This window comes from Rhinopithecus bieti, unplaced genomic scaffold (genome assembly GCF_001698545.2).
Source record: "Rhinopithecus bieti isolate Rb0 unplaced genomic scaffold, ASM169854v2 scaffold_2350, whole genome shotgun sequence".
In the NCBI taxonomy this organism is placed as follows: Eukaryota; Metazoa; Chordata; class Mammalia; order Primates; family Cercopithecidae; genus Rhinopithecus; species Rhinopithecus bieti.
Window position 1 is genome coordinate 4,246,824 of NW_016803902.1, and position 27,098 is coordinate 4,273,921.

At 35.0% G+C, this 27,098-nt stretch overlaps 1 protein-coding gene across 1 annotated transcript in view; it reads left to right on the top strand.

Moving 5' to 3' along the window:
- Positions 1-27,098, top strand: part of SLC17A6 (solute carrier family 17 member 6) — a 41,587-nt gene that overhangs the window by 7,522 nt on the left and 6,967 nt on the right. The window contains exons 4-8 of the mRNA XM_017857902.1: positions 14,183-14,297; positions 15,679-15,766; positions 17,882-17,968; positions 20,675-20,817; positions 24,569-24,718. Coding sequence (XP_017713391.1) covers positions 14,183-14,297; positions 15,679-15,766; positions 17,882-17,968; positions 20,675-20,817; positions 24,569-24,718 — 583 coding nt within the window. The remainder of the gene's footprint in view (positions 1-14,182; positions 14,298-15,678; positions 15,767-17,881; positions 17,969-20,674; positions 20,818-24,568; positions 24,719-27,098) is intronic.

Consider the following 27,098-nt stretch of genomic DNA (forward strand, 5'->3'; position numbering starts at 1 on the left):
TTTTTTGAGACAGATTCTCACTCTGTAGCCAGACTGAAGTGCAGTGGTATGATCTGGGCTCACTGCAAACTCCGCTTCCTGGGTTCAAAAGATTCTCCCTCTTCAGCCTCCCCAGTAGCGGGACTACAGGCATGCACCACCACACTCAGCCAATTTTTGTATAGAAAAAATTTTAATTTCTAGAATTCCTATTTGGATCCAAATTAATCTTACGTTTAAGTGGTTATTCAAGGGAGAGGCCTTAATATTTTCATATATGATATGTTATGTTCTATGATACTGAGAAAATTAAATTAAAAATGTATTGTAAAATATCATGAACCTATAGAAAATTACAGAGATCAACTATCTTATCTTGCCTGAAGATTCTGACATTTTGCTTCATTTTGAAAATATAACAAAACATTGCAAAATGCAGTAGAAGCCTTGTGTGACAATGATTTTTAAACATGTATAACATTTTCTTTTCAGTTTATAACAGTATTGCATATTAGTAAGAAAAAAATTATAAAAATGATGAAAATTTAACCATCCTGATACCCCTATTATTAACATGGTGAATGTCCAATTAGTACTACAGATGCTACATAGAATTTTTCCTTGGAAGGCTTTTAATAAATACAAAATCAGAAATTTTTACAAGTTGTTTGAAAGATATATATTTCCTGTTATGATCTCTTTTTCAAAAACAGTAAAGACAAAGCAGCAAAACCAGTCTTCCACTTATAAGCATCGTGTATGCATTCAAATAAGCTTCTCCATATTGATCATTTAATAGTGGAATGAGATTTCCGTTGTGTGTGATATTGGGGACAGATTCCTTTCCCTTTAGGTGTAAAAGAGGCTCATTTTGGAAAGTGTTTGCCATCACAGTTGTGGGTGGAACCAAGGAAGATAAACTGAGGTGTGTGGAGACAGCCACTCAAGACAGAAGGGCTCCTGGTCACACTCTTGGCAAATTTCTCAATGAAGAACAAAGAGCAATTATTTGGCTTCTTCAATTTATTGATTAAGCAAAGACAGCACCACTCTTGGTCACAATGCAGACTCCTGGTTCTTATGCTACTCAGATTCTAAGTACATTTACTTTCCTGATCATTGAGAGGAGGAGTTGGAAGAGTCAGGAGAGGAGTAAACCTAATTTACTCCCAAGAGCGGGGCAAGAGGAGGGACAGCTCTTGCATCACATTTTCCTTTGTCTTCCCTTAAAAAGCTATTGCACATTATGGGCTGGAGAATTTAGTCACCCCAGGAAAGGCCTTAGGGTGGGAGGTCAAGGGAAGATTCCTTACAAAATCTTTAATGTTTTAAGATGAGAACATATTAATATAGTAATAAAAGATGTGGGGCCAAATTATTTTGTCTTCAAATAATACAGGACATGGACTTATAGTAATCCAGATATTTACAAATATGAAATTCCTGAAGACTGGTTTTACCCTGCATTTAAATTGCTATGAAGAACCTGGACAAGTATTTAATGGCATAAATAGCATATATATATAATATATGAAATACATTTATATATATGAAATATATAAATATAATACGTATATAAATATATATGTGTTTTTTTTTGCAAAAGGCATAACCACAGAAAGTCAGATACAGCAAAGGGAGTTTGTTGAACATTATATTTTAATGTATAGCACTGTATTACAAAAGTGTTTTGCCTTTATTTAGGTGGTGATATTATTCAAACTCTATTTGATATTTTTAATACCCTGCTCCTGTCTTCTTGATTTCTCAACCCTGCTTTAATATTTGCATAGCACTTATCATCACCTGTCATATCAATATTTTACTTATTTATCTGTTTGTCCAATGGGAGTTTTGTCCATGTTTTCTTTTTCACTGTTGTATTGCTAGCATCTCAGAGAGTACCTGACTCATGATAAATATTCATTAAATAAATAAAATAAATATCACAACAAGGTGTTTGGGGCTTAAAAAAAAGCAGAAAGATTTAGGCTTTAAAGCCAAACTGTAGGTTCAGGCTCTTGAATGTGTTACTTAGTGACTGAATGATATAAAATGTTATTTAACCCCTTTGCACCTCAGTTTGTATTTCTGTAAAAGAGGGCTAATCAAAGTACCTACCACATGTGGGTCATAACAGCTAAATATATGCAGTTTTTTGAAGTACCTGGAACTAGGTAATTGCTGGCTGTTATTATTTATTATTAATGAAATCTTAACTTTAGGAAAAAATGGAAGGAACATAAATTTCTGTGACTATTCAGCTTATTTTAGTATAAATTTACCTTAAGTGTTAGTAATGTAATTGGTTTACTTTCAATGTGATAAAAATGCCTTTTTTCATGAGTCATGTTTCTACCTTTAAAATTATTTCCCCGTGTACATTATTCAAATTGAAATTATTATTCACTAAAATTCCATAAATTTTATTTGAAGGCCTTTAAAGAGCTATTTTAAAAAATATTTTAGCCAAGTGTATAGAGTGCTAGTAATTCAGTGCATCCAATCTTTGAATTCTAGCCAAGCATAAATACACTTAGAGAAATCCATTTTAGCTTGAGGTTAGACTTCTCTATACAAAGTTATAGTTTATTTTCCCCTACCGTAATCCTTTATTTTGTCTTTTCAAGTATTTCTTGAATTTCTAACTTGACTTTTTCTAAAGAAAAAATACTTCTTTATTTGAAGAAGACACTTAGGATCACACGTGGTTGTAGCATATAGTGAACCCCACAAAAGGAGGAACCCATATTATTGCTGGACAGAGCTCATCTAATCCAACCCTCTCATTTTACAGAGCAGGAAATGAAATAGAGAATGAGGGAGTAGTGATTTATCTGAGGTCACAAAGGGATTGTGACTAGAACTCACGTGCCTGATAATACTTGATGGCAAGTTACCTTTACAATGAAATTTAACATCTCTGTCTGATACTGTATGCTTCATTGCAAAGTTCACTTTCAGCAGTAAGCTGAGCCATCTGCTCTCTGAATGAGTGATTACAATCTATCATGCCCCAAATCCAGGGAAGAATTTCATGAATTAGAGAGAGAAGCCTTTAGCAGGCCCAAGGGATCCTTAGATTTTATTTTGGCAGGAGAATCATACTGTATTTTTGTGTGTGTGTGTACTGGCTCCCAAGCTATTTGGCTACAACATAGCTGATTCTACCCTTTTCTCTGAAAAAGGCAAACTCTACACTTGATAATGACGAAGACAAATAATCTGATATTCTATAACAGAACACATGGTATTTATAACTTTTTCTGCCACTCAGACACATGGGCAGTTTGGGCTCTTACAACTAAAATTGCAGAGATTTGAACACGACTGGGTGTAGATTAGACTTTTGTCTGCAGAAATGAAGGGATTTATCTTTGGGATTTTGGCTGATGCAACTCAATTTATATGCTGTATCAAATAGAAAGTAATTTATACGTAAAAGTGAGCAAACCCGAAAGCATGGTTTTAAAATTTACTGGTGTGCATTTGTATTGACAAAAATACATTTTAATATACTTTAGGTAAATATTCTGACTGGCATAATTATGAAAATCTCTTGCTAGAATAATTTTCAAAAGAGAAGAAGACAGACATTTTAAACATAATATCTTCACGTATTAAGCCCAGAAAGGAGCAATTTTACTGGTGATGTTCTGTCTTTTTTCTTCAGAGAGATGAAACAATAAAGATGTGCTTTATTTATGGTTGAAATAAGCATTGGAAATGAATTCCTAAGCACCATCATCAAACACACACACACACACACACACACACACACACACACACACTCACACACACGCTATTGGTCTGTCTATCTATATAATTTTTTCCCTCTCTCCATTGCAACCTCCATTGTAAGGAGGAGTTCCTCAATCCTTCCAGTGAGAAATATTTGTGAATTCCTTATGTGTGAGAAAATAATTCAGACTATGAATGTAAATCCTGCTGAAAGGGACCACCATCCTGTTCCGATGGAAATGGTTTATAAGCACCCAGTCTTTTAAGGCCAGAGGTGACTTTTTCTATCTCGTGCATCTAGCTGCCAATCAAACATCTAGCCGCCTTCCTATTGTGGGCCCCATAGGTTAGGTATCTGGGGTAAGGCAGGAGAAGCCTGCATTTTTCTGACAAAAGAAAATACCCTTTACCATAAGATGAATAGACGGATTGAGGAGGGAGGGGTCTCCAAGGGCTTGCATGTGCTTTGTCGATATGAGTTTCTCTCTCTCTCTTTTCATTCTCCAATCCCCTTACCCCTTACTAGCTCTGGGTTTTCCCACTGCAGCAGTCTTCTGCTACTGCAGTGCAGGGGCAGCTTCTGGAGGGGAGAGACATGATTTGAGGAAGGAGAGAGTCATGTGGGCAGCTGGTAGAGTGATGCTTCCACTGCCATATGCTACCACTGGGGCTGTCTAATCTCTCTGTCATGAGTGATGAAGTCATTTTTACAACTTAATGATGTATCAAGGGACTCAGAGGGTTGGCTCGTGCCTGTGTATTCCCTTTTTAATATGGGAGTGGGGGCATCAGATGTGACAAAGGGAAGCATCCAAGCCCAGATTTGATTAGATTAAATAGATTAAACAGCCCGAGTCAGTCTACTGCAGACCCTCCAGGAAAGAATTAGTTCCACACCTGAGGTGAGGAACACTAGTTCCCTGTTAAGTGACAATCCACTGCCCAAATGGAAGTGGACTGATTGATTTAGGGAAAATGAACATCATCTGTAGAAGTGACAAGTCACCAGTGCTCCTTTCACCTCTTCTGGGAAAATCATTTTGGGGTGGGCTTGATACTTGAGGGTGTTTGTGGCTGTGGGTCAGAGAAAATATGACTAGGAATTTCAAAGCTAACTCATTATGGGCCATACTGAATGCTAATCATCAGGCAGTTTGTGGTACAGGTTTTCAGCAGCTGCATTTGCCTTTCCAAACATTTCTATGTCGTGATTACTATTATACCTCTTGATTTTGGCAGTTTCTATAGTGGTATAGAGCTTCCTGCCATTTAAGAACATCAACATGCATAAAATAATGATATGTGATTATTTCATACTGTAAAAGAAGAGGAAAGTGTATGTGTGTGTGACAAGTAGAAGAAAAACAGAAATCAGGCTTTAACCTGACAATAATCAGCAAATTTATTTGAGAATGTTATTTGCTGCAGAGGAAATCACAAAAAAAACCAACAAATTTAAGTGATTTTCAAATGGTTTATTATTTTGAAAACATCTTTAATAAGCAAATGGCCCTTATTTTATGTCACAGAGACTATAATACTGTTCTTTGAAAAATTAAGAGCACCCACCAATTTCTATGTATTTTCTTAAGAAACAATAACATTATTATTTTACACATTAGTTTGCACATTTCTTTCCTTTTTTTTCCCCAGCCCAATTACCGATGGCCTATCTCTGACTTACATTCACACCAGGAGTGGGTTTTCAATCTGGCACCTTAGATGCCAATTATAAGGAGAAAGACCTTAAGTGAAATGAAATACCAGACTGCTTGAGATTCATCTTATTATTTGGAACTTCAATTTCAGCTATATATATGTGTGACTTCTTTATTTCTTCTGAGAAAGCTATGTTTTACTGTGTTTATTGTTAAAAAAAAAATGTGCAATTTGCTAGAGTGTTTCATTGATAGTTTGTTTTAATATATAATAATGATATAAATATACTGCCTGATATTATATAAAACTTACTTTTACAATTTAAAAAATCAAAATAAACAAGTATTTAATTTTACAAAATGTATTTATTTCCAGAAAATGATTTTTCTAGAGTGGAAAGAGAGAAGATATAAATTATATTATAAAATCAACTTCATAATTGCCTTTGTTTTACATTTTAGGAGGCAGGTAAAATCAGAATTGAATCAAATAATAAGTGTGTGTGTGTGTGTGTATATATATATCACAACATTTGTAATGTACATTATCTTTATCCCTCACATGACTCTATAAGGCAGGTATTCTTTCTTTTATTATTATTTTAGATTCAAGGGATACATGTAAAGGCTTGTCATGTGGATAGATTGTGCAACGGTGAGGTTTAGGCTTCTAGGGTACCCATTACCTAAATAGATAATTATACCTGAGAGATAATTTTTCGACCCTCACCAGCACCCCCAGCACTTTCACACTCTTCTCTTTTGGAGTCCCCACTGCCTATTATTTCTATGTTTATGACCATGAAAGCAGGTATACTGATACTTCTCTTACTCATGAGACAACTGAATACAGAATTGTTTTCCCAAATACCACTATGAGGTATGAGGCAGAGCTGGGTTATAGACCCCAGGATGTCTGATTTCAAATTATATCATTCTTTACTAAACACATTTGTCCTATTAAGTATCTTTACTGTGTGTTTTCTTCAAAAAACATTGTATTTTACAGCTTCTTAAAAAATCACTCTATTATTTAGTGCTGGGCTAGGTCAATAGGAAAGAACTCGCCTGTGGAACAATTTTGAGAATTGATTTACTTGTGTGGCTTTCATTGCTAGACAAGTCTTTTGATCAGAGAATAACTTTAAAATGTTTTAATGATGAACATCATTTTCAGGGCGGTAGTGCTGTGAAACCCAATTTTAAGTGTCAAAGTTAAGAGTAATCCTAGGGATAACAAAACTCACATGAACATTAAATGTTTCTTGTTATATAATCTATTTCCTTCTGCCTGTTAATATACAGAAAATATATTTAATGCTTCTGACTTCTAGCATCAGACCAAACAAAAATGATGACTGTGAAACAAGCATAATATAATATATATAACTATATTAAATATTAATAATGCTGAGGTTCTTTAAGAGGACACCATATCGCCTCTGAAGCATTACTTCTTAATTTAATTTTTAAAGCAGAGATTCAGAGGCAGTGGTTTCAGAGGCTGATGAGGATCTAATGATGAACAGGCAGTAAAAGACAATGTGATGGCTACTAGTTTCAGGGGATTCCAGTGTTCTTTGCAAGATGTAAGAATGAGGCCAGACTGGGCCATGTACTTGAACTCAGCAACTATCTCAAGTGAGGATTTATCTACAGGAGTACTCTAAATTATAGCCCATAGCTGTCAATCTACAGTTATTCTATGAAAATAACTCAGCTTCCTAGAATTGATAGGATACCCAGAACAGCAGTCTGTCCCCATTAAAAGCTAGAGAACAAATAAATAGTCAATTGCTTGAAATAAATATTCATAGAAGAAAGATCTGTTATCACCTACATATACCTCAGGAGAGGAAGTTATAATTACCCTCAGTTAAGAGTCTTTGCACAAAAAGAAATGGATGCTCATTCCTAAGAACGTGCCATATGACAAGCATTGTGCTAGCGCCAAGGGGTTTAAAGAAGTGGAGACCTGGACCCAATTCTCCAAGAGAAAAAATAATGGGAGGGCTTGGGGAACGTATGACCTCACGAGTTAAGTCTTACAAAAGTGATCTACAGTAGTTCAGCAATATCTGAGAGAGGAGACTAGTTGAAAAGAGGTGTGTTTTGAGGGTCGGGGTGTGGGTAAGTATTGAAGGATAAAGTTGGAAGGATTCTAAGATGGTTATTGATTTAAAGAAGACTGTGAATTTTCTTTTCTGGCCATTTCCCATCAGATACTTTAGATGGACTATTGAGGCACAGACTAAGATGCTGATGCATTTCAATCAATTCTGTATGAATTCAAAATGGGAGATAAAATTCCCATTACATGTCTTCTGCACTTCATGAAAGCGGCTAGAATTTCAGCCTGATATGGAACAACCATGTGTTCATGGGTACAGAATTAACACTATTTAACCTGTGCAAAATCATTCTGGAGAAAAAGATATGCAATAATCATTCTTTGAAAAGTCTATTAAAGATTAGGAAATTTCTGTATAATAATGGTTATCCTTGACAAGCCATTTATTATGGACTAGACAGTGTCCCCTTTCATAACTGATTTATTTAATCTTCATGATACTTTTTTTGAAGTATGGAAACATTTCAATTATACAGATCAAGAAATGAGGCTAAGAGACTTTAAGTGATGACAACTTGCCCAAAGTTATACTTAGCAAGAAATTGGAATTTGAATTTTCACAGTGTAACAAAAAAACCCTCTCATTCTTAACTAATACTATATCATGCTATTTAAATGTCAACAAGAAACAGACTGAGAAATGAGGCTGAAGAATTTAAGTAAAGACAACTTGCTCAAAGTCATACTTAGCAAGAAATTGGAGTTCTAATTTGGATTTTCACAGTGTAATAAAAAAAGAAACTTGTCTTCTTAACAAATACTATATCATGCTATTTAAATGTCCCCAAGAAAAATACGGCAGCTACTCAATTTGGTCAATAAGAATGGTCAAAAGCAGAACAGAGAACTTTATTTTTATTTTTGATCTAACAATCTAATGTCAATTTGTGTTTTTTAAAGGACATCTTCCATTTTAGCAGTGTTCCTATTCTACCCTTGCCTCTCCCCTCTATAATAAAATGTAAGCCCTTTATTTCCACTATGTCCAACTTTGACCAGCTTTATTTATTCTAGGTCTGGTCTTCACCCCATATTTGCCCCTTTTGTGATGTCCTGGGGGAATACCTGGCATGGTACTGCTAAGCCAGTGATTCCCAAAGCAGGACAAGCAATACTAGAATCACCTGGGATCTGGTTAGAAATGCAAATTCTCAGGCCCCAAACACGTCTACTGAGTCAGAATCTCTGACACCTAGCAAATGGTATTTTAACAGCCCCCAGGTTTTTATCATGCGTGTGAAAGTCTAGAAACTACTGTGCTAAACAACTCTCTACACATATAATGTTTTTTTTTTTTTTTTTTTTGAGACAGAGTTTTGCTCTTGTTGCCCAGGCTGGAGTGCAGTGGCGCGATCTCAGCTCACTACAACCTCCACCCCCTGGGTTCAAGTGATTCTCCTGCCTCAGCCTCCCGAGTAGCTGAGATTACAGGTGCCCACTGCCAAGCCCAGCTAATTTTAATGTTTTTAGTACAGACAGGGTTTCACCATGTTGGTCACGCTGGTCTTGAACTCCTGACCTCAGGCAATCCACCTACCTCGGCCCCCAAAAATGCTGTGATTACAGACGTTAGCCACCACACCCGGCAATTTTATCTTCTTAAAATTCTTTTACATATTCAATTCCACTACTTCTTTCATTTCTTTATTGAAACCTACACTTGGTTTAAGAAAGTACAAAACTTTCATAAATGAACCTCTTCATTTTACTACTTACTTCAAAACATAGGAGAGATGGGGTAGAATTTGCTTTCACTTCCCACTGCTACTACCATCCATCTTTCAATAACATTTTCATCTTTCAAAGTTTATGTTATTTTGTATATTGCTGTTGGCATTGTTAATGCCAGTACTCATTCTGCTGCTATTACAATAAGTAGATCTTAGCGATTAGATATCCAGGATCTACAACAGGTAAGTAATGTCAACCATAGTTCTCTACTTACTATCTGTATGACCTTGGCAAGTTATTTTATCTCACTCAGACATGGTTACACCATCTGTGAAGTAAGGATAGCAGTAAGAGCTTTCTAATATTGTTGTTCAGTAAAAATAAGAATCTAGAAGTGATATCCACACTAGCAATTCAATAACCATTGACAATTACTGTCTCTACCTGACTGGCTCATAGTTATGAATTTATTTTCATGTGTCAAGCATCAGACTAAGTCCTTCAGGTACATAATTCTATTTAGCCATATAGCAATGTTAAGAGATACAATACATTAGTATTATTATAGTGCAAGTTCTAACATTCTTTAAATGCTTAGAGTGTGCCAGCCATTCTTGTGGTTGTTTTACTTCTAATAACTCAGAGGTTCTGTTAATATTCCCATTGTTTAGATGAGAAATGAGGCACAGAAAGTTACATGAAGTGCTCAAGGTCACTCAAGTAATAAGTGTCAGATGAGCTGTGAACCCAGGCAGTCTGACTCAAGAATCCATGCTCTGAACCATTACCTAGTGATGTCCTTTTTCAAGACAAGGAAGCAGAAATTTAGGGAAGTTAAACAACTTACCAGTTACATAATTATTAAGCGACAAAGCTGGGGTCCTAAAAAAATTACTGTAGCGTTCTGTCAGCTTTGTCCGCCCTCTCCTACCATCAGTGACTTTGACCCCTTGCTCCTCGGCATGCCCTCATCTTGCCTGAACTTACATGGATGTTAACCACCGCTTGCTTCCTAGCTTTTGGATCCCTCTCCCCTCAATCCTAGTAAGCTTCACATTTACCTCACTTTAGTGGCATAATTGTCACCCTCTGTGGTCACCCCAAACTCAATCATCTCCAAGATGTCACAGACTGATGGATTTCACCCTTCACCTTCTTGGACTACTTAAACTTCCTCAAAGTCTCCTCATCCAGCATCCCACTCTAGATGTTCTTCCTTCTCCTAAGTACCTGAGCCACTATGTTCACCCATTTTCAATACTTCCTTAGTTTCTGGTACATAAGCTAAACTCTTCCATTTGTGAAGCTTTGCTGAGCCATTCCTTGTTTTTGGAAAGTCTTTCTTCTTTTTTATATTAATCTTTCAAAGTTTCCCTACCAAAGGTTTGTGACTTGGTCAACTCAGCTGAGATGAATGTTTGTCTCTGTTGTTTTCTATCTGTACTTATGTTGTGGCCCTTGGCATACATTGTCCCTGGACTACTTGTCTCTCTTTCCCTCTCCTACTACACTGAGGTCCATTATCTTCTTTTTCTAAGTGCTTGCTGACATCATGTGAATGAAAGAGCACAGATTTTCATGTTAGAGAGCCGTGGATTTAAATCTGAGCTCTACTACTTGCTTTTTAACTTGGCCACACTTTGTTTCAATTTCCTTGTTCTTAAAATAAGAGGAAAGTCTAACAACTCAGAGAGTTGTTGTGAGGATTAAATGAGTCAATATAAATGGAGAAATTACAGTAAGTGACCTGTAAATCTTACCTTCTCCTCCACACAATACTCTCCTCTGAATATAGTCTCACAGAAGTTTGAAGTGTGAACGCATGAATGAATATTAAATGGGGAGACTGCTTTAATTTTGGTTGTATGGCAAGACAAAGTGTAAAGGCTTTCCATTTAGGGCAAGAGTTTTGACAATCAGAATTTTAATTACTTAGATATTAATTAGGATAACAGTTATATAGAATTAATAAAAAGATGAGGTTTGTAAAGTTTGATGGATTCATAACTAGTTACAAGAAAACCAATGGATTTTGAGGTGCAGTGGCCACTAATAATGAAAAAAGGATAGACAAAGAAATTAAGAGGCCGGGCACGGTGGTTCACACCTCTAATCTCAGCACTTTTGGAGGCTGAAGTGGGTGGATTACTTGAGGTCAGGACTTCAAGACCAGCCTTGTCAACATGGCAAAACGCAGTCTCTACTAAAAATACAAAGAATTAGCCAGGCGTGGTGGCATGGGCCTGTAGTCCCAGCTACTTAGGAGGCTGAGGCATGAGAATTCCCTAAACTCAGGAGACAGAAGTTACAGTGAGCAAAGTTAATGCCATTGCACTCCAGCCTGGGTGACAGAGTGAGACTATGTAGAAATTAAGGAACTTAAAATTAAAACCATTTCAATTATGACATGATATTATATAATAACAAATATTATTCGGTGCAAGAATGGAAAGTAAACATTGAAAGTAACCTATCATCATTTTATTTCAGAAATAATAGTGTGATATCAAGTGGCTTTGTGAAGATTATTATTTAGATTTACAGTTAGAATGCTGAAGTATATTACTAACTACCTAATATCTGCATAATCAGGTATAAATCCTAGTGACAAAACTCACTGGGTTTTAAATAAAACAGAACTGTATCTGAAACAGGTTTTCTCTATTTAAAACTAGCTAATAATCTGACCTAGTAATTTAACTTATCTTAGGCTTAGTTTTTCCATCTATAACATTGGTATATGAATAATATCCATGTTGCTGGGTTGTTAGGTGCTTGTGGAGTTTATGGCATGTGAAGTGTTAATATGGTATCTAGCAAGTCGAATAAGCACTCATTAAATTTAGCTCTGACTATAGAGTACATTCAATGAATAGTTTATACTTGATTCAGCTTTACTAAGGGGGTGATTTTTCTCACAGGGAACGTTTGACAATTACTGGAGACATTTTTGGTTGCCATAACTTAGAGGAGGAGTATGTGCTACTGGCACCCACTGAATAAATGCCAGAGATGGTGCTAATCATCATGCAGTACACAGGACAGCACTCCACAACAAAGGGTTATCTAGGCCCAAATTTCAATCATAAAGAGGTTAAGAAACTAAGCTAAAAAATGGGTAATATTCATCTCTCACCAGCTTATCACAAGACAATCGTATTTATAAACACTTCAAAAAGGGAGAGAAAGTGAGGATAGAATGTTACATTCATAGAAAATAAAATTTATGCATCATAACTCTAAAACAATTATAATAAAATAACACACACATATTAGATAAACCTGGATAAAAGATTTTCCTCAAACCTTAGCAGGCAAAATTATCTTTGGCTTAAAACAAAAGGACATCTATTTTGGGCAAACAGCACAGTGGAAGAATGGAGCAGAATATTCACTTCATGAGTGACCATTTATCTCAGAGGAGAGAAGCCACTAAGGGAAGGCGGGTACAGGTTACATACATTTTTACACAAAATTATTTGACTAGTATATGATCAGTAGAAAAGGAGTTGTTTTAATTCACTGCCGTTTGTGATGTCATTTCTCATCTTTCTGTAGCAGATTAATAATAATCATAGACAGTCCTTTTCAGAAATCCAGGTCTTTAACAGTAACCCTTAAAAGTGCCCAGAAGAAAGATTAGAGCTTCTATGAGGCAACCAACATTGACTGAATGTAAGGCTCATGTTTCACTTGATAAAATTTGCCTAAAATACATAGACTAGCTCATTGGAGTTAGCATGTCCCAAAACATCTTTACATCTTTGCAAGAAAATAGTTATAAAGTAACCCAGCTAAAGGAATACTTTTCTTACTTGGTATAAACATTATAGAAGTGTTTGTTGTTGTTGTTGTTGTTGTTGTTGTTGTTGTTGTTGTTGAGACAGAGTCTCACACTGTGGCCCGGGCTAGAGTGCAATGGTGTGATCTTGGCTCATTGCAACCTCTGATTTCTGGATTCACACGATTCTCCTGCCTCAGCCTCCAGAGTAGCTGGGATTACAGGTGCACACCACCACACCCAGCTAATTATTTGTATTTTGTGTAGTAGACATGGGATTTCACTATGTTGGCCAGACTGGTCTCGAGATCCTGACCTCGTGATCCGCTTGCCTCGACCTCCCAAAGTGCTGGGTTTACAGGCCTGAGTCACTGCACCTGATCAGAAGTTTTTTTGTTTTATTGTTTTTTTTTTTTTTTTTTTTTTTTTTTTTTTTTTTTTTTTAACGAAGGATTGGAATTTTTACTTATAGATGGATGCAAGCTTTGGCATGATGTTTCTAGCATTTTTTTCTTGAATGATTGTATGTGTGCTGCTCTAGATGTGTTTCAAACAGAAGAAAAAAATGAGAAACCTGAGAAAGGTATACTAAGTATAATTATTGGCATTATTTCGAGAACATGTGCTAAGGGATTTAATCAAGAAACTTCTTGGGACATTTAAAATACGAGTTCGTTTATAAAATTTCTATGTATGTACAGCTTCTAGGAAAGCTACAAATAGTTGCATAATGTGAGGAATAACTTTGTTTATGCATCCATTATTTCCAGTAACTCTTCAATTATTATCAGCTATGTGTCAGGCACTGTGCTGAGTGTCAAGGATACAATGGATGTGAAAAACAAGCTCTTACCCTTAAGCAGTTTACATTGTAGACTGAAATAGAGTCCAAAACATATACTGATTTATTAAATATGTACAATTTAAATTAAGTCTATAAAGAAAATAATAGTATATTTCTTGGCTCCTTACTAATAGTAAATGTATTGGCTCCTTCTTTTATATTTTGGTGCATCAAATGTAGAATTTCTAGATGGCCCATGTGTGTATTTACAATGGCTAGCCAGTCAAGTCCAGAACACATATTAGAAAAAACAATCCACCTTAAAATTATTGACACTTTTTTATTACTTTAAATGTTTAATTTCACCTGAGAAATTTATATATGTGTATGTAAGATGCTGAATCATTTAAACAGTGTTCCCATCTTTTCTATTTCAGGGTTTTCGGAGCTGCCATACTTCTTACCTCTACCCTGAATATGCTAATTCCATCAGCAGCCAGAGTGCATTATGGATGCGTCATCTTTGTTAGAATACTGCAGGGACTTGTTGAGGTATGTAACTTCAGGGTGAAGTCTTTTTAAGATTGGCATGTAGTTGAGAACCACCAGTTTATGTTTGTCTTCATCTATAAATAAATATATTGTATTAGGTTGTATCTAAATAGAGTTAAAATAAAAAATGAAACACTGAAAATGTTAGACAATCAGATATTTTGTCCATAAATGATATGAAGCTATGAATGTCACTGCTTACCTCCTTCTTTCTAGAATTGAGTGGGATTAAAGAAATATTTTAATGCCTATTTGACTTAAAAAACAGGGACTTTTGTTAATGTGTCATGACAAGAATTTTAGAGTTTGTCCTTTGCTGGTGATAACCACGAATTAGTATCTTGGGAGTTTTATGTTAAGTAAGTTCCTGAATCATGATATGAGTTTTCACTTAAATATTTCATTGAATACATTTTTGGGGCAGCTAATTCTAATGATCAAATCTTGCTCCATCAGTCTGCAGACTTTGAAAGAATTCTACTTAAAAACTCAAGTTTGGCTTACCAATTTCCCTTTCTCTTTCCATGGAGTATAATGGAAATAGATAAATAATGTAAACTATTAAGGCACATAAAAGCAAAACAAAATAAAATGAAACAAAACAAACAAACAAACAAACCCTTTCTCATACTATATAACCATAAAAGGGAATGAGATCATGTCCTTTGCAGAGACACAGGTGGAGGTGGAAGCCATTAGCGTCAGCAAACTAATGTAGGAACAGAAAACGAAACACTGCTTGTTCTCACTTAAAAGTGGGAGCTGAACAATGAGAACACATGGACACAGGGAGGAGAACGACACATACTGCAGCCTATCGGGGAAGGGCAGGGTAGGGAGAGCATTAGGGAAAAGAGTTAATGAGTGCTGGGCTTAACACCTAGGTGATGGGTTCCTAGGTCCAGTAAACCACCATGACACACATTTACCTATGTAACAAACCTGCACATCCTGCACATGTACCCCAGAACTTAAAAAAATAAAAATAAAAACCAAAAAACCCTCTCTCCCTCCAAAAAAAAAAAAAAAAAAAAGGATAGGTTCAAAACAATAGGAAAAAACTATTTTAAGGTCTTAAATATTAGACACTGCTTTCAGGAAGTGTGAGCCCCAAGGATCTAAACTTCACTTTTCTCTGTATAGATATTTATATTTGGGAGTTACTGAATTTAATGCCCTACAAAATGATCTCCTGAATTTTTTCAAACTGTTCAGAATTGCAGATAAATTGATTAATATACAGTCTTTTCTTTTACCTTAATCAGAAAAAAAAAAAATTGAGGTGGAAAGAAGCCTGAAGGGCAGGGAGGATTTGAACAAGATACTAAAAAGACTCTTGTTGCTAAATGGTGACAGTGATGTATATCTTCCTCCATCACAGGGTGTTACCTACCCAGCATGTCATGGGATATGGAGCAAATGGGCCCCACCTCTAGAGAGGAGTAGACTGGCAACCACTTCTTTCTGTGGTGAGTACTGTGTGCAGATGCAGCTGTGGTGGGTAAAAGTTTAGGAACAACTTGAATAAGAATTGACAATTTGGTAAACTCACCTGTAAAACCATCTGGGTTTTGTGTGCACATCTGTGAGTGGTAAGGTTTTTGACCACCATTTCCATTTCTTTAGTTTTATTGTTTTGCTTAAATCTTCTATTTATTCTTGTGTTTGTATTTTTCTAGGAATTGATCCATTTCATCTAGGATTTCAAATATATTCATGAGTGGTTTTTATAATACTCTTATACTGCAGTACATTTTTTTGAGAACCTCAGAGTTTTCTTTTATTTTACCTAGACACAAAGATATAAAATACAAATTTTAAACACGTTTACAGAGATAAAACATAATTAGACTATGTATTTATTTTTATGAATAAATATTAAATTTACTTTGAATTCTGCCTGGGGTTAAAATCTAACAGTTTCTCAGAATTTTTATTCGATACAGTTATATGTTTGAATTACAGTGAATAAAATGCCTATAGAAAATAACTATTATAGGTTATTAGGGGGGCCGGCTCGGCGGTGGCTCAAGCCTGTAAGTCCCAGCACTTTGGGAGGCCTGAGAGCAGCGCGGATCACGAGGTCGAGGAGATGCGAGACCATCCTGGCTAACACGGTGAAAACCCCGTCTCTTACTAAAAATACAAAAAACTGAGCCGGGCGACGCGGTGGCGGGCGCCTGTTAGTCCCAGGTACTCGGAGGGCTGAGGGGCAGCGAAAGTCGTGTAAACCCGGGAGGCTGGAGTTTGCCCAGTGAGCCTGAGATCTGGCCACGTGCACTCCAGCGCTGGGCGACAGTAGCGAGACTCCGTCTCCAAAAAAAAAAAAAAAAAAAAAAAAAAAAAAAAAAAAAAAAAAAAAAAAAAAAGAACAATAACTATTATAATTTAAATGGCGAGATTAAATTAATATGATAGTATTCTCCTAAGCACTGTTGCTATAATTTCCCATTCATTAGAACTTTTATTTTTGGGATCATAACTGACCTTACTATTATTTTGGGAAGTAGAATTAATGAACATGTATTAAAGCTTCAATCCCAGCTTTTAAAGTGTAGAGCTCTTTCTGGTAATCTGAAGCTACTTTTTGTTCGTTGTTAACTTTTAAAACATTTTAAGACAATCAGTGTAATTTAAGGTCATTTTATGCCTGCAGAATGCATGTTTTACTCTTTCTACTAGAGCAGTAAGAAAGAAAGCAATTCCCTTTCCAAATCAGATATTAGAACTGCTGTAAATAATCCTAATAATAGGAAATTAAGGCTGCTGTGATTTTGCTGTATCTTTAAGCCATAAGATTAGCAGTATTATTGCCTATAGAGGTTGAATTTGCATGCATTTGGGTCTAAATCCCAGGGCACAAATATTGCCATTTCTGCCTATATGTCTAAGACCCCCCCTTTTTTTTAATAACCCACTATGTAAATTTCAAAGGGATGTAAATCAGGTGGTATTCACTAGAAAAGCTAATGAATGCTACCTATTATCATGAGAATTGTCAGCACGTTTTAAACTGTTTTATGGGACAGCAAAGAAAACAAATTTGTCATAGTGGAAAAACATGATAACTTACCTTGATGATATCTTCTGGCCATGCATTGAGAACTGAAGCAATATGCCCTCAATCATAGATTCTAATAAAGAGACCTCTGGCAGAAAAAAAAAGTTAAAATGAAGTCAGAAAAAACTACACAAACCTGAAACTGCATGAATTTGCTACAAGAAGATACATGCTTGAGGTGGCAAGAATAGATTTCAGGTGTCTGGTTAGTATTGGCACACTCTGTCCCAAGTTCAGCACACAAACATGCAGGACACATGCCAGTCAGCATGGCTCCATTATTATTTTTAAATATCTGTCGTGTCTTGGGTAGGAGGTAGGTGATATCCGCTTGTGTAATCCCGTGTTTCTGTATACGTATGTAGACATTTATATGTTTGGTGGTGGTGGGAATTTGTCTGAGTGTGAGGCCCGTATACCTGAGTGTACAAGTGTCTTTGTGAATAAACCAAGGGATGTGAGATGAAATAAATAATTTCTACTGATTTCATTCACCTTTCTCCCATTCTTCCTTACACTTTAGGTTCCTATGCTGGCGCTGTGATTGCAATGCCTTTAGCTGGCATTCTTGTGCAGTACACTGGCTGGTCTTCAGTGTTTTATGTCTATGGTATGTTATATTTCTATGCAATAGAGTTAAATGAAATGTGCATAGGCTAAAAGAAAAGTGGTTGCAGACAATGAGATCAATCACTAAATTCATTTCTATGTTTACTTACTTATTTTCTTCTCTTAAGAATCCTTTCATTGTATTCTGAGAGGATTAGAAAACACTTCATCTCTGTTATTTTCTTAGATTGCTATTTCTTGTTTTAAAAGCAACCACATTGCTGACAGGAACTTTGTCATTTGGTAAATCTATGTCCTTTATTATGAAAAAATATTAAATTCTCTTGATTAAAAGTTGATGAAGAGAAAAGAGTTAGGCAGCACCTATCTCTCTTTGCTATTGCCTTCTTGGTCATTTTCCTGATTCTGCCTCTTCAAGATTGAACGGGGGAAGAAAGCTGAAAGGGGATGGTGGTGCTAATGCGACTATTCAATTCCTTGATGAAATATCAGCAGTTAGCTGCTGTAGCAGTATATCTCAGTCCTCATTTCCCCAGAATTAAAGGCAATTAAGCCTCCACATTGAAATAAAATATGTAATCCTAAGTCTAAAACACTCTTGATATTCACCTTGTAACTATTTCAAAATATCCCGACAGTCTTTCTTTTAAGAGGCACTTTTAATAACGGGAAAGGAAAAATAAAGGAAAGCTGGATCTCAACTGATATTGTCAGTGATTAAAATTATCTTTGGACATTGCCATGAGAATCTGAAATATTAATGAAGTCATGTGGTAGAACAGTATCTGGCTGATTCTAAATTTGCCCTGATTCATTCCCATTTTGAAATGTTCTCATCAGAACAAATTATTAGGCTTGTAGAATGTTATTAAATGTCACTTATCATAGGGACACTTTTTGTGGTTCAAAAGCCATGGATGGGTTTTGGATCCATGAATGCCCTAAATTGCAAGCCATATATGTACTCGTGAACATTTTTTTTCCTTAGGGAGATTTTTTGAAATCAGATTTTAATTCATACTATTCATTATATTTTCAAAGGAGTGCATAATTCAACAAAGTTTAAAAGCACTTGTTTCATAGGATGTATTGTACAAGTTGATATGGCTATCCATTAAATACTTTGTTTTGTGCCTTAATCCATTACTTAATTGAAGATATGTGACCTTGAAGTAAGAATACAAATTTAAACAAGGCACTCATAAACAACCAATATCATTATTTCAAGTTATAGCTCATTTGATATTTATCATTGAATGATGCAAAATGTAAACAGATAATCTGAAAATGTCATATCATAGTGCTTGCTTATGCTTACTTGCTGTGTGTAACAATAACTTGGTCTGGAGTCACACATTCATTTGTCATATTTTAAAGATTAAAGAGATAAGATCAGTATAGTGATGTTAAGTTAAAAAAGATAATACATATAAAGTAATTAGCAGCATATCTGGCACTTTAGGTGAATTCCATTAGTGGTAATGATAATTCTTATAAAATTACAATATCTCTCATTTTTTGAGTGCTTATTTTGTGCAATCTACTGTGCTTGTTGATTTATACATTACCTCCTTTGACTTTTCTATAATTCCATAAAATGAATTATTATCTCATTTTATAGTGGAAGTTTAGAGAGATTCAGTTACTGATTGGATCATATAGCGAATGAGTGACACAGTCAGGATTTGAAACTGGAAGTTATATTCTGTAAACACTATATTATACTGAATTTTTAAGCACTATCTGAACCTAAATCATGTTTACTTCAATGTTGAGTAATTAAAAGGGACACAGCTCATCAGAAGCTATGTATGGTGTTAAGGAACACTTCTTAGAGATCGGATAGGCCAGAGAAAAAGTGTTGTAGGGATCAGGAGGATTTAGATTGTTACCCAAGGGACAAAGAGAACAGTGTGAGGGAAAAAAATGAAATGGTCAACTGCTGGGAAACTAGAATAAATCACTTGAAATTCTTGCTACTATTAATGCTTACATATTTATATTGCACAAAAAGGACATGTTTTAATGGTGAGAAGAGGATGAAAAAGTATTTACAGTTTAGGGCCTTGGAATTTATAACTTTCATCTGCCCAAAGAAGGATCAACAGGCAATAGTATGTGGTAAAAATAATATGGCATACAGTCACGAAAAGTGTTGTTACCACATTAAGTACAGAGGCCCACTTTTTATGTAATGTAGGCACTCATGCTAAAATAATCTAGGTTTTATTTAATAGTCTGTTTGCCAGATCTGGAAATGCTAACAGGAGAGGGAAATGAGCAATTCTTTTCTCTGGAAATGGAACCACTTTTATATATTCTAGGCAGGCAATAAAGAAAAGGATTCACCCCCAGAATAATTATTTGAGGACAGGAATTTTGTTTTGTTCATTATATTTCTCGCACTTAACCAGAGTGCCTAGAATGTTAACTGCTAAGTACCGTCGGATGAATGAATACCTTCCAAACCACACTGTTATAATAATTATTTATGGCTTATTGTATATCAGTGCTATTTCATAGAGACAAGGAGATAAAACCACAGGCCTGGCCTTTAAGAAGTTTGAAACTTAATGGCAAAAGAGAAGAAAAGATGGCTAATGTCAGTTGGAGAAACATAAGCTTGAATTCTTTCTAATAGAATGTGTTTGCCATGAGATGATTGCAGTTTTATTCCAGCACATCACTGTTAAATGGAAGTATTTGTGATAGATTTGACTTTCTCCTTCTGAACTGTTGCTTGCAGGAAGCTTTGGAATGGTCTGGTACATGTTTTGGCTTTTGGTGTCTTATGAAAGTCCTGCAAAGCATCCTACTATTACAGATGAAGAACGTAGGTACATAGAAGAAAGCATTGGAGAGAGTGCAAATCTTTTAGGTGCAATGGAAGTAAGAACTTTATTATGGTGTATATTCCTATCTTATTCCCATCTCGCCCCCATTGACCAACCAAACTATCTTACAAGTTCTTCTTCAGCAAAACTAATTTGGTATCAGTCATAACTTATTTTTTTTTTTGGTCCATTCATATTCTCTGACTTAGGAATAATAGCTGTTTCCTCTATCTGTCATTTTTCTTCCTTTATCCTTTCTTAAGCATTTAAAAATGTACACTGGGTTATAACTGTAACTGCAAACCTAAACAGTATTTTTTTAAACAGTTCAAAATAATGATATTTTATTATGAATATCAAGCATCATAAAGACAATATTGTGAAGCCCTTTTTTTCTGATGATTTGATTTCTTCTGATTTACTTAAAAAGAGGGAAAACATAGTTCTATTTCAATAATGCAAATGTTGTATTCTATGTAACATTGATATATTGTACATAGTAATTAATTTAAAAAGCCCTCCCGATATTATATTTTTAAAAGAAGGCTGGGCACAGTGGCTCACACCTGCAATCCCAGCACTTTGGGAGGCCGAGGCGGGTGGATTGCCTGAGGTCAGGAGTTCGAGACCAGTGTGGCCAACATGGTGAAACCCCAGCTCTACTAAAAATACAAAAATATTACCCAGGCCTGGTGGCATGAGCCAGCCACTCAGAAGGCTAAGGCAGGGGAATTGCTTGAACCAGGGAGGTGGAGGTTGCAGTGAGCTGAAATCACACCACTGCACTCCAGCCTGGACGACAGAGCGACACTCAGTCTAAAAAAAAAAAAAAAAAGAAAACACTGTTGAGTAAAAGTAGTGTATTTAGACATATTGAGGCATTTGGCGATCTGATCAATGATAGTTTCCTTATGCTAAGAGCTGGAAGATGTCATACACTAATTGAAGAATCAATGCCCTTTACATATTATGCATTTGTTCTTTTAAAACAAACACCTCTCCCTCCCTATTCTAGGTGTGGTTGATTCTAGCTCAGATTCTTTACTTCATTTGTTAGAGAATGCCTGTCTTTGATGTCTCATCTTAGGTTAAAAAAAAAAAAGTCTATCACCCATTATTGCTGAGTCAAATTGGCCTTTAATGAATAAGAAAAATCCCATATCATATATAATTCAGAAGTTGAACTTCAATGGTTTAAATGAATCTTTATTGTGTAGTTGTTCCATGAGTTAGCTTGGCATTAGAACTTTCCCCTTTGTGTTTCCTTCTGTAAATAGACTAATAATTTCTTATGGTGGCTACTCAGAAACAAGAGGTGATATGGGAGTGGGTGGAAGATTGGTAATATGCACTGGTGCCCACTGGTTGCAGTTATTTTAAGCAGAAGGTAATGGAGACTGGTATCTGGCAAGTTTTGAGTTTAGCCTCGATTTCTAGCCCCAAAATAATGTGATCAGCCTATATCTACATCCTATTAATTCATTATGTTCTTTTATTTGCCAGTTCTTGAGAGGTCATATGTCTAGATTAGAAATAAATTTAAAAAATAATCAGAAATTCTGTCTAGGTAAAAACTAATTCCTACAAATGACCTCAGAAAGAACAGCAGGAGAATGAAAAAACAGCATGGATAATCTTCAGCTCCCCACTTCCTATACCTCACTGCTTTTCTAAACACAATATTTTACTTCTTACTGATGTTTCATATATTCCTGTAGCTTGAAAGTAAATTTTAAAATGAGATTATGTGGGAACATAACTTGTATTCTAGTTTGAACTTTTATTTTGTGAACAAATTTAATATACAGCAAAGGAGAAGGAATACTGACAGGAATATCATATACTCACCACATAGGTGCAACAATTACCATCTTGCATATTTATTTCATTTTTGTTTTGATGAACCATTTCAAAGTAAATAAAACATCAAAATACTTTATCCATAAAACTTCATATGTATCTCTAGAAAATAATATTCTCCTTCACAATGTCAGTACTACTATCACACCTAACATAATTAAAAACAATTCTGTAACATCATTTAACACCTACATCATATTCAGATTTCTAACGCTGTCTACATTCTAATATCTAACCTGTATTCAAATTTATTTTTAGCTATTTGTTTTGAATCTGAATCTGATTAAGAATCACACATTGCAACTGATTGCAATGTCTTTTAAATCTATTTTTCTCTAAAATCATCAGAATACTATAATCTTCCCCTTAATCCCTCAACAATTTTCAAGGTATAAGATGAGATATTTTCTCTTGCTTTTGATGAAGTGCTTTACCATGTAAAGAATAAAGTTCTCAGGAAAGATGATCCTTGTATGAATGAAAGGATCTTTGCCCAGCAGGGAAAAGTTCTTTTACTTCTAATAATATTCTGGAGTCATTTCTTATGCTAACATAATACTATCATGCAGACATTTCTGTCTTCTGACATTTTTATTATCTGTGAAATGAATGTACTTATCTGGAATTATTTTCTTATAACATATTGATTTGTTTTAAAACTGTACTTTTGAACCTATTTATGATGCTGCCACTAAAATTTTTTATCTAAAGCCACAGTGTTCATTACATATTATTAGGGTAGACTTTTGTTTTTGTTCGTTTCTTTTTTGTCTTTCATATATTTATGATCACCACATCATAACTTCCTCCTGTGTTGCATTTAAAGTGATCTTTAACTGGCTTAATTACAGCCACAACCAATACTAGCAATTATGAGGTTTTACATTCAGGAATAATTGTTAAATCCACGTGAAAGATGTTTGCCTCCTCTTTCAGTCATTCAGTTAGGTCAAGGATCCCAAGTTAGCTTAATAAAGTTAACTTAGTTATTTTAAATTAAGTTAAGTTAAATAACTTAACAAAGTTATTTTAGGCCACTGTTTCCTCACCAAACAGTATTTTGGTGTTCAAAATAAAGTACTTGAGAAATAATCGGGAAATATGAGAGATATTTTAATGTCTAAAAATGTTATCTTGGGGGAGAATACGTACTTGCTTACATTTTGGCATACACAGAAACTTTAAGTATAATTAGGTTTAATTTTTTAAAGGGGTCATATGCAAAGCTGATCATATTTAGGTTGTTAATTTCGAATGCTTTGAATATTTTAAGTAACTAGTTAAGTGCCGAAGGTACGCTGGGGATAGACAAATGCTTTCACCCAGCTGTTCTGAGTTTTACAGAACCTTGAACTCCAGTGTCACAGAATTTATGGTTATAGCTACTAGCTATCAAGACAATTTCTGGATTGATTGATAGTAGAATAATTGACTTAGATTGTTTGGTAGTAGAATAATTGACTTCAGGTAGGGTCTAGTCTAGAATACTGTACTCTTAAGTTTTTGTAGCTTTCTCTTCATGAATACATTGGATTTTCAATGTTTTAAATGAAATGTTTTGGCTATCACAAGCTCACTGATGTGGCAGTAAGTTTTTGCTGAGATACGATCTATCACCATTAAAAAAATAAAAAAAGGAAAAAAAACCTTAGAAACTAGGACCTATGCTTTTGGAATCAATTTTCTATAATTATGTAATCCTGTGTATTCCTAAAGCTGGAATAATCTAATAAGTTGCAGTGATTGAGATCCTATTTTTTTCTCTTCCAATGATTACTTATGTAGCTAAGATTAACTGGGTGGTTATAATTAATGCTTCACTACATCTTTCTACCTCTTACTTATGACCTGTCATATACATCCTGAAAATGCAAAGCACCTATTATTCCCATTTAAGTTTGAAAATATTTAAAATGGTCATAATGTCTCTCTTTTTGGAATTTCAGAAATTCAAGACTCCATGGAGGAAGTTTTTTACATCCATGCCAGTCTATGCAATAATTGTTGCAAACTTCTGCAGAAGCTGGACTTTTTATTTATTGCTTATTAGTCAGCCAGCATATTTTGAGGAAGTCTTTGGATTTGAAATTAGCAAGGTATGTAAAATGTATTCTTATATAAATCGTGGATTACCTATGTATTTAAGTGAATACTAAATTCATTTACAAAAATTTTTGTCCTCTAATTTTCAGAGATTATTCATTTATTCATTAAACAACTGCTAGGAAATAGAAGCAAAGTAAAATGTTTCAGTGTCTACTGTATTCTATTGTCTGCTAGAATCGCTCTCTGGTACTGAGAATACAGGCAAAACAAACCTAATTTTTGCCTTCGTGGAACTTACAGCCTAATTGGGGTGAGCAGCAGTGTAATCTTTTCCCTGTAAATAAGCATAACTCCCTTTATGTCTCAGGTCACAGACAATGTAACAAACAAAAAAAGTTTTCCATTCAAACAGAATTGTACTTACTAATTTCCAATCTAATTATTCTTCAATGCTCTTAGAACTCTCATCCAGTGAAAAGATAGGAGGATTGTAAAAGAAAATCCGAAAACATTTTCATATTTTGTCCATCCAATTTATTAATTTAACAAGTATTTGTTGAACACAATGTGCAGAACTTTATGTGAGATGCAGAAATAGAAACATAGCTTCTGTCCTCAAAATGCTCACAGCTTGGTGGTGTAAACATGAAAATAAGTTACCAATTAGAATACAGCATGCAAACTTCCACAGACATTTGTTCATAGCTATGGGAATAAAATCATCTTGAGATTTTCTATGAGGGTAAAATGAATACAAAATACTACTTTATATTTATATAGGAACTCGAAATTTAGAAACTACTCTCGTATTCATGAACAACTTTTGCTGGTTGATCTGTTGAACAACAGTTATCATTTCTATTGAAATTATGGGGAAACAGAAACTAGGGAAAGTAATTAAATTGCTTAAAGCCACGCTAGTAATGCATGACAACATCAAATTTAGACAAAGATTCTTTGATTTCTGTTTAATTATCTTTACTATGCCATTCAAATTCAGGTAAATCATATATCCATTCAAGTATTTAGTGAGTATCTGCTCAATGCCATCTCTGTGTCAAGCCCTTTGCTGAGTCCTGAATACACTGTCTGTGCTGGCAATGGTCTTGCTATCTCTCTTCATGTCATTACATAAGTCCAGCTGGGCTCGCTATTCATATTCTGTCTCTACTTGAAAGACTGAGACCTGGGACTGAAGAAAACCTCAGTTTAGGAGTGGCTATTCTAAGAGCTCTTTTGTAATTCCTGTTTCTAAGGAAACTGTTTCCTCCATCCCCGAGAAGAATGGCTGCTTTAGACAGAGCTCTTCTCTCTAGAGCTGATCAAACATTCCAGGGTAGCCTTTGGGAGCTCTGAGAGGTGTTATACTTCTCAACAAAGGCTGCTGGAGGTGTGAGTCCATTTTCATAATCTAGGACAAATATGACACTGAGAGGCTATGAATAAAGCCAGGTCTTGGGGGGAGAGCGAAGAAGCCAACTGATGTTAATGAAACTATGTGGTCATTTTGGCCCTATGGCTCCAATTAATTGAGGATGCTTGAGTAAAAGCAATGGTATTTTGTAAAAACTAATTATAAATCAACCAGCAGATGGGTTGGTTTATTTCATTCATTAGTTATATTTTTAACGAAAATTGTGGATAAATTCACACAGACACATTGGTCGTCAGATACTAATTAGATTGGTTTAAAAAATTCTGACTTAGCTGAAAAAAATTGTATAGCACATGCTGGAGAACACAGAGAATTGGATTCGGGTCTAAGCTGACATGGCTTCAAATTCAAGCTCTACAACAAAGTATTGGTATATAATCTTGGGCAGAGTTTTGAGTAATTATCGGCTTCAATTTTCTTATCTCTAAATAATGGTATTAACTTAATACCATTAAATAATAAGGATATTATTTAAAAAGTGCATCCAAATTTAGGTAAAGTAAGTAAAATATTTACATGGAAGATCATTCTCTTCAACTTTAGTTAAATTGGGTATCCTACAGAAAGAAATATGAGTGCAATGGCTTAATCTTCATTCTAATTATAATGACTTAGTTAAGACAGCACCATATACATAAATAAAATTATAACATAGATTTTATATCACTTAACTATGTAAGTTAATTATATTATTTAACTTATATATATATCATTATATACTGGCATAAGCTAATACTATATATAGCAGGTATATATATTTTTATTTTTATTTTCTAAAACACACACACACACACATATGATTTAATATATTATATCAGCCTATGCTTGTATGTAACATTTTCAGGCCCTTGAAAATGGCATATCAATAGGTCAGTGATAGGATTAACCAGCACTTTGAAAGGTCAGATTATAAGGGGCAAGCCAAATGAGAATAGACATCCACTCCTTTTGAGCTTCCTATTTAAGGAGGAGAAGAATAGTGTTGGCTGGCTGTG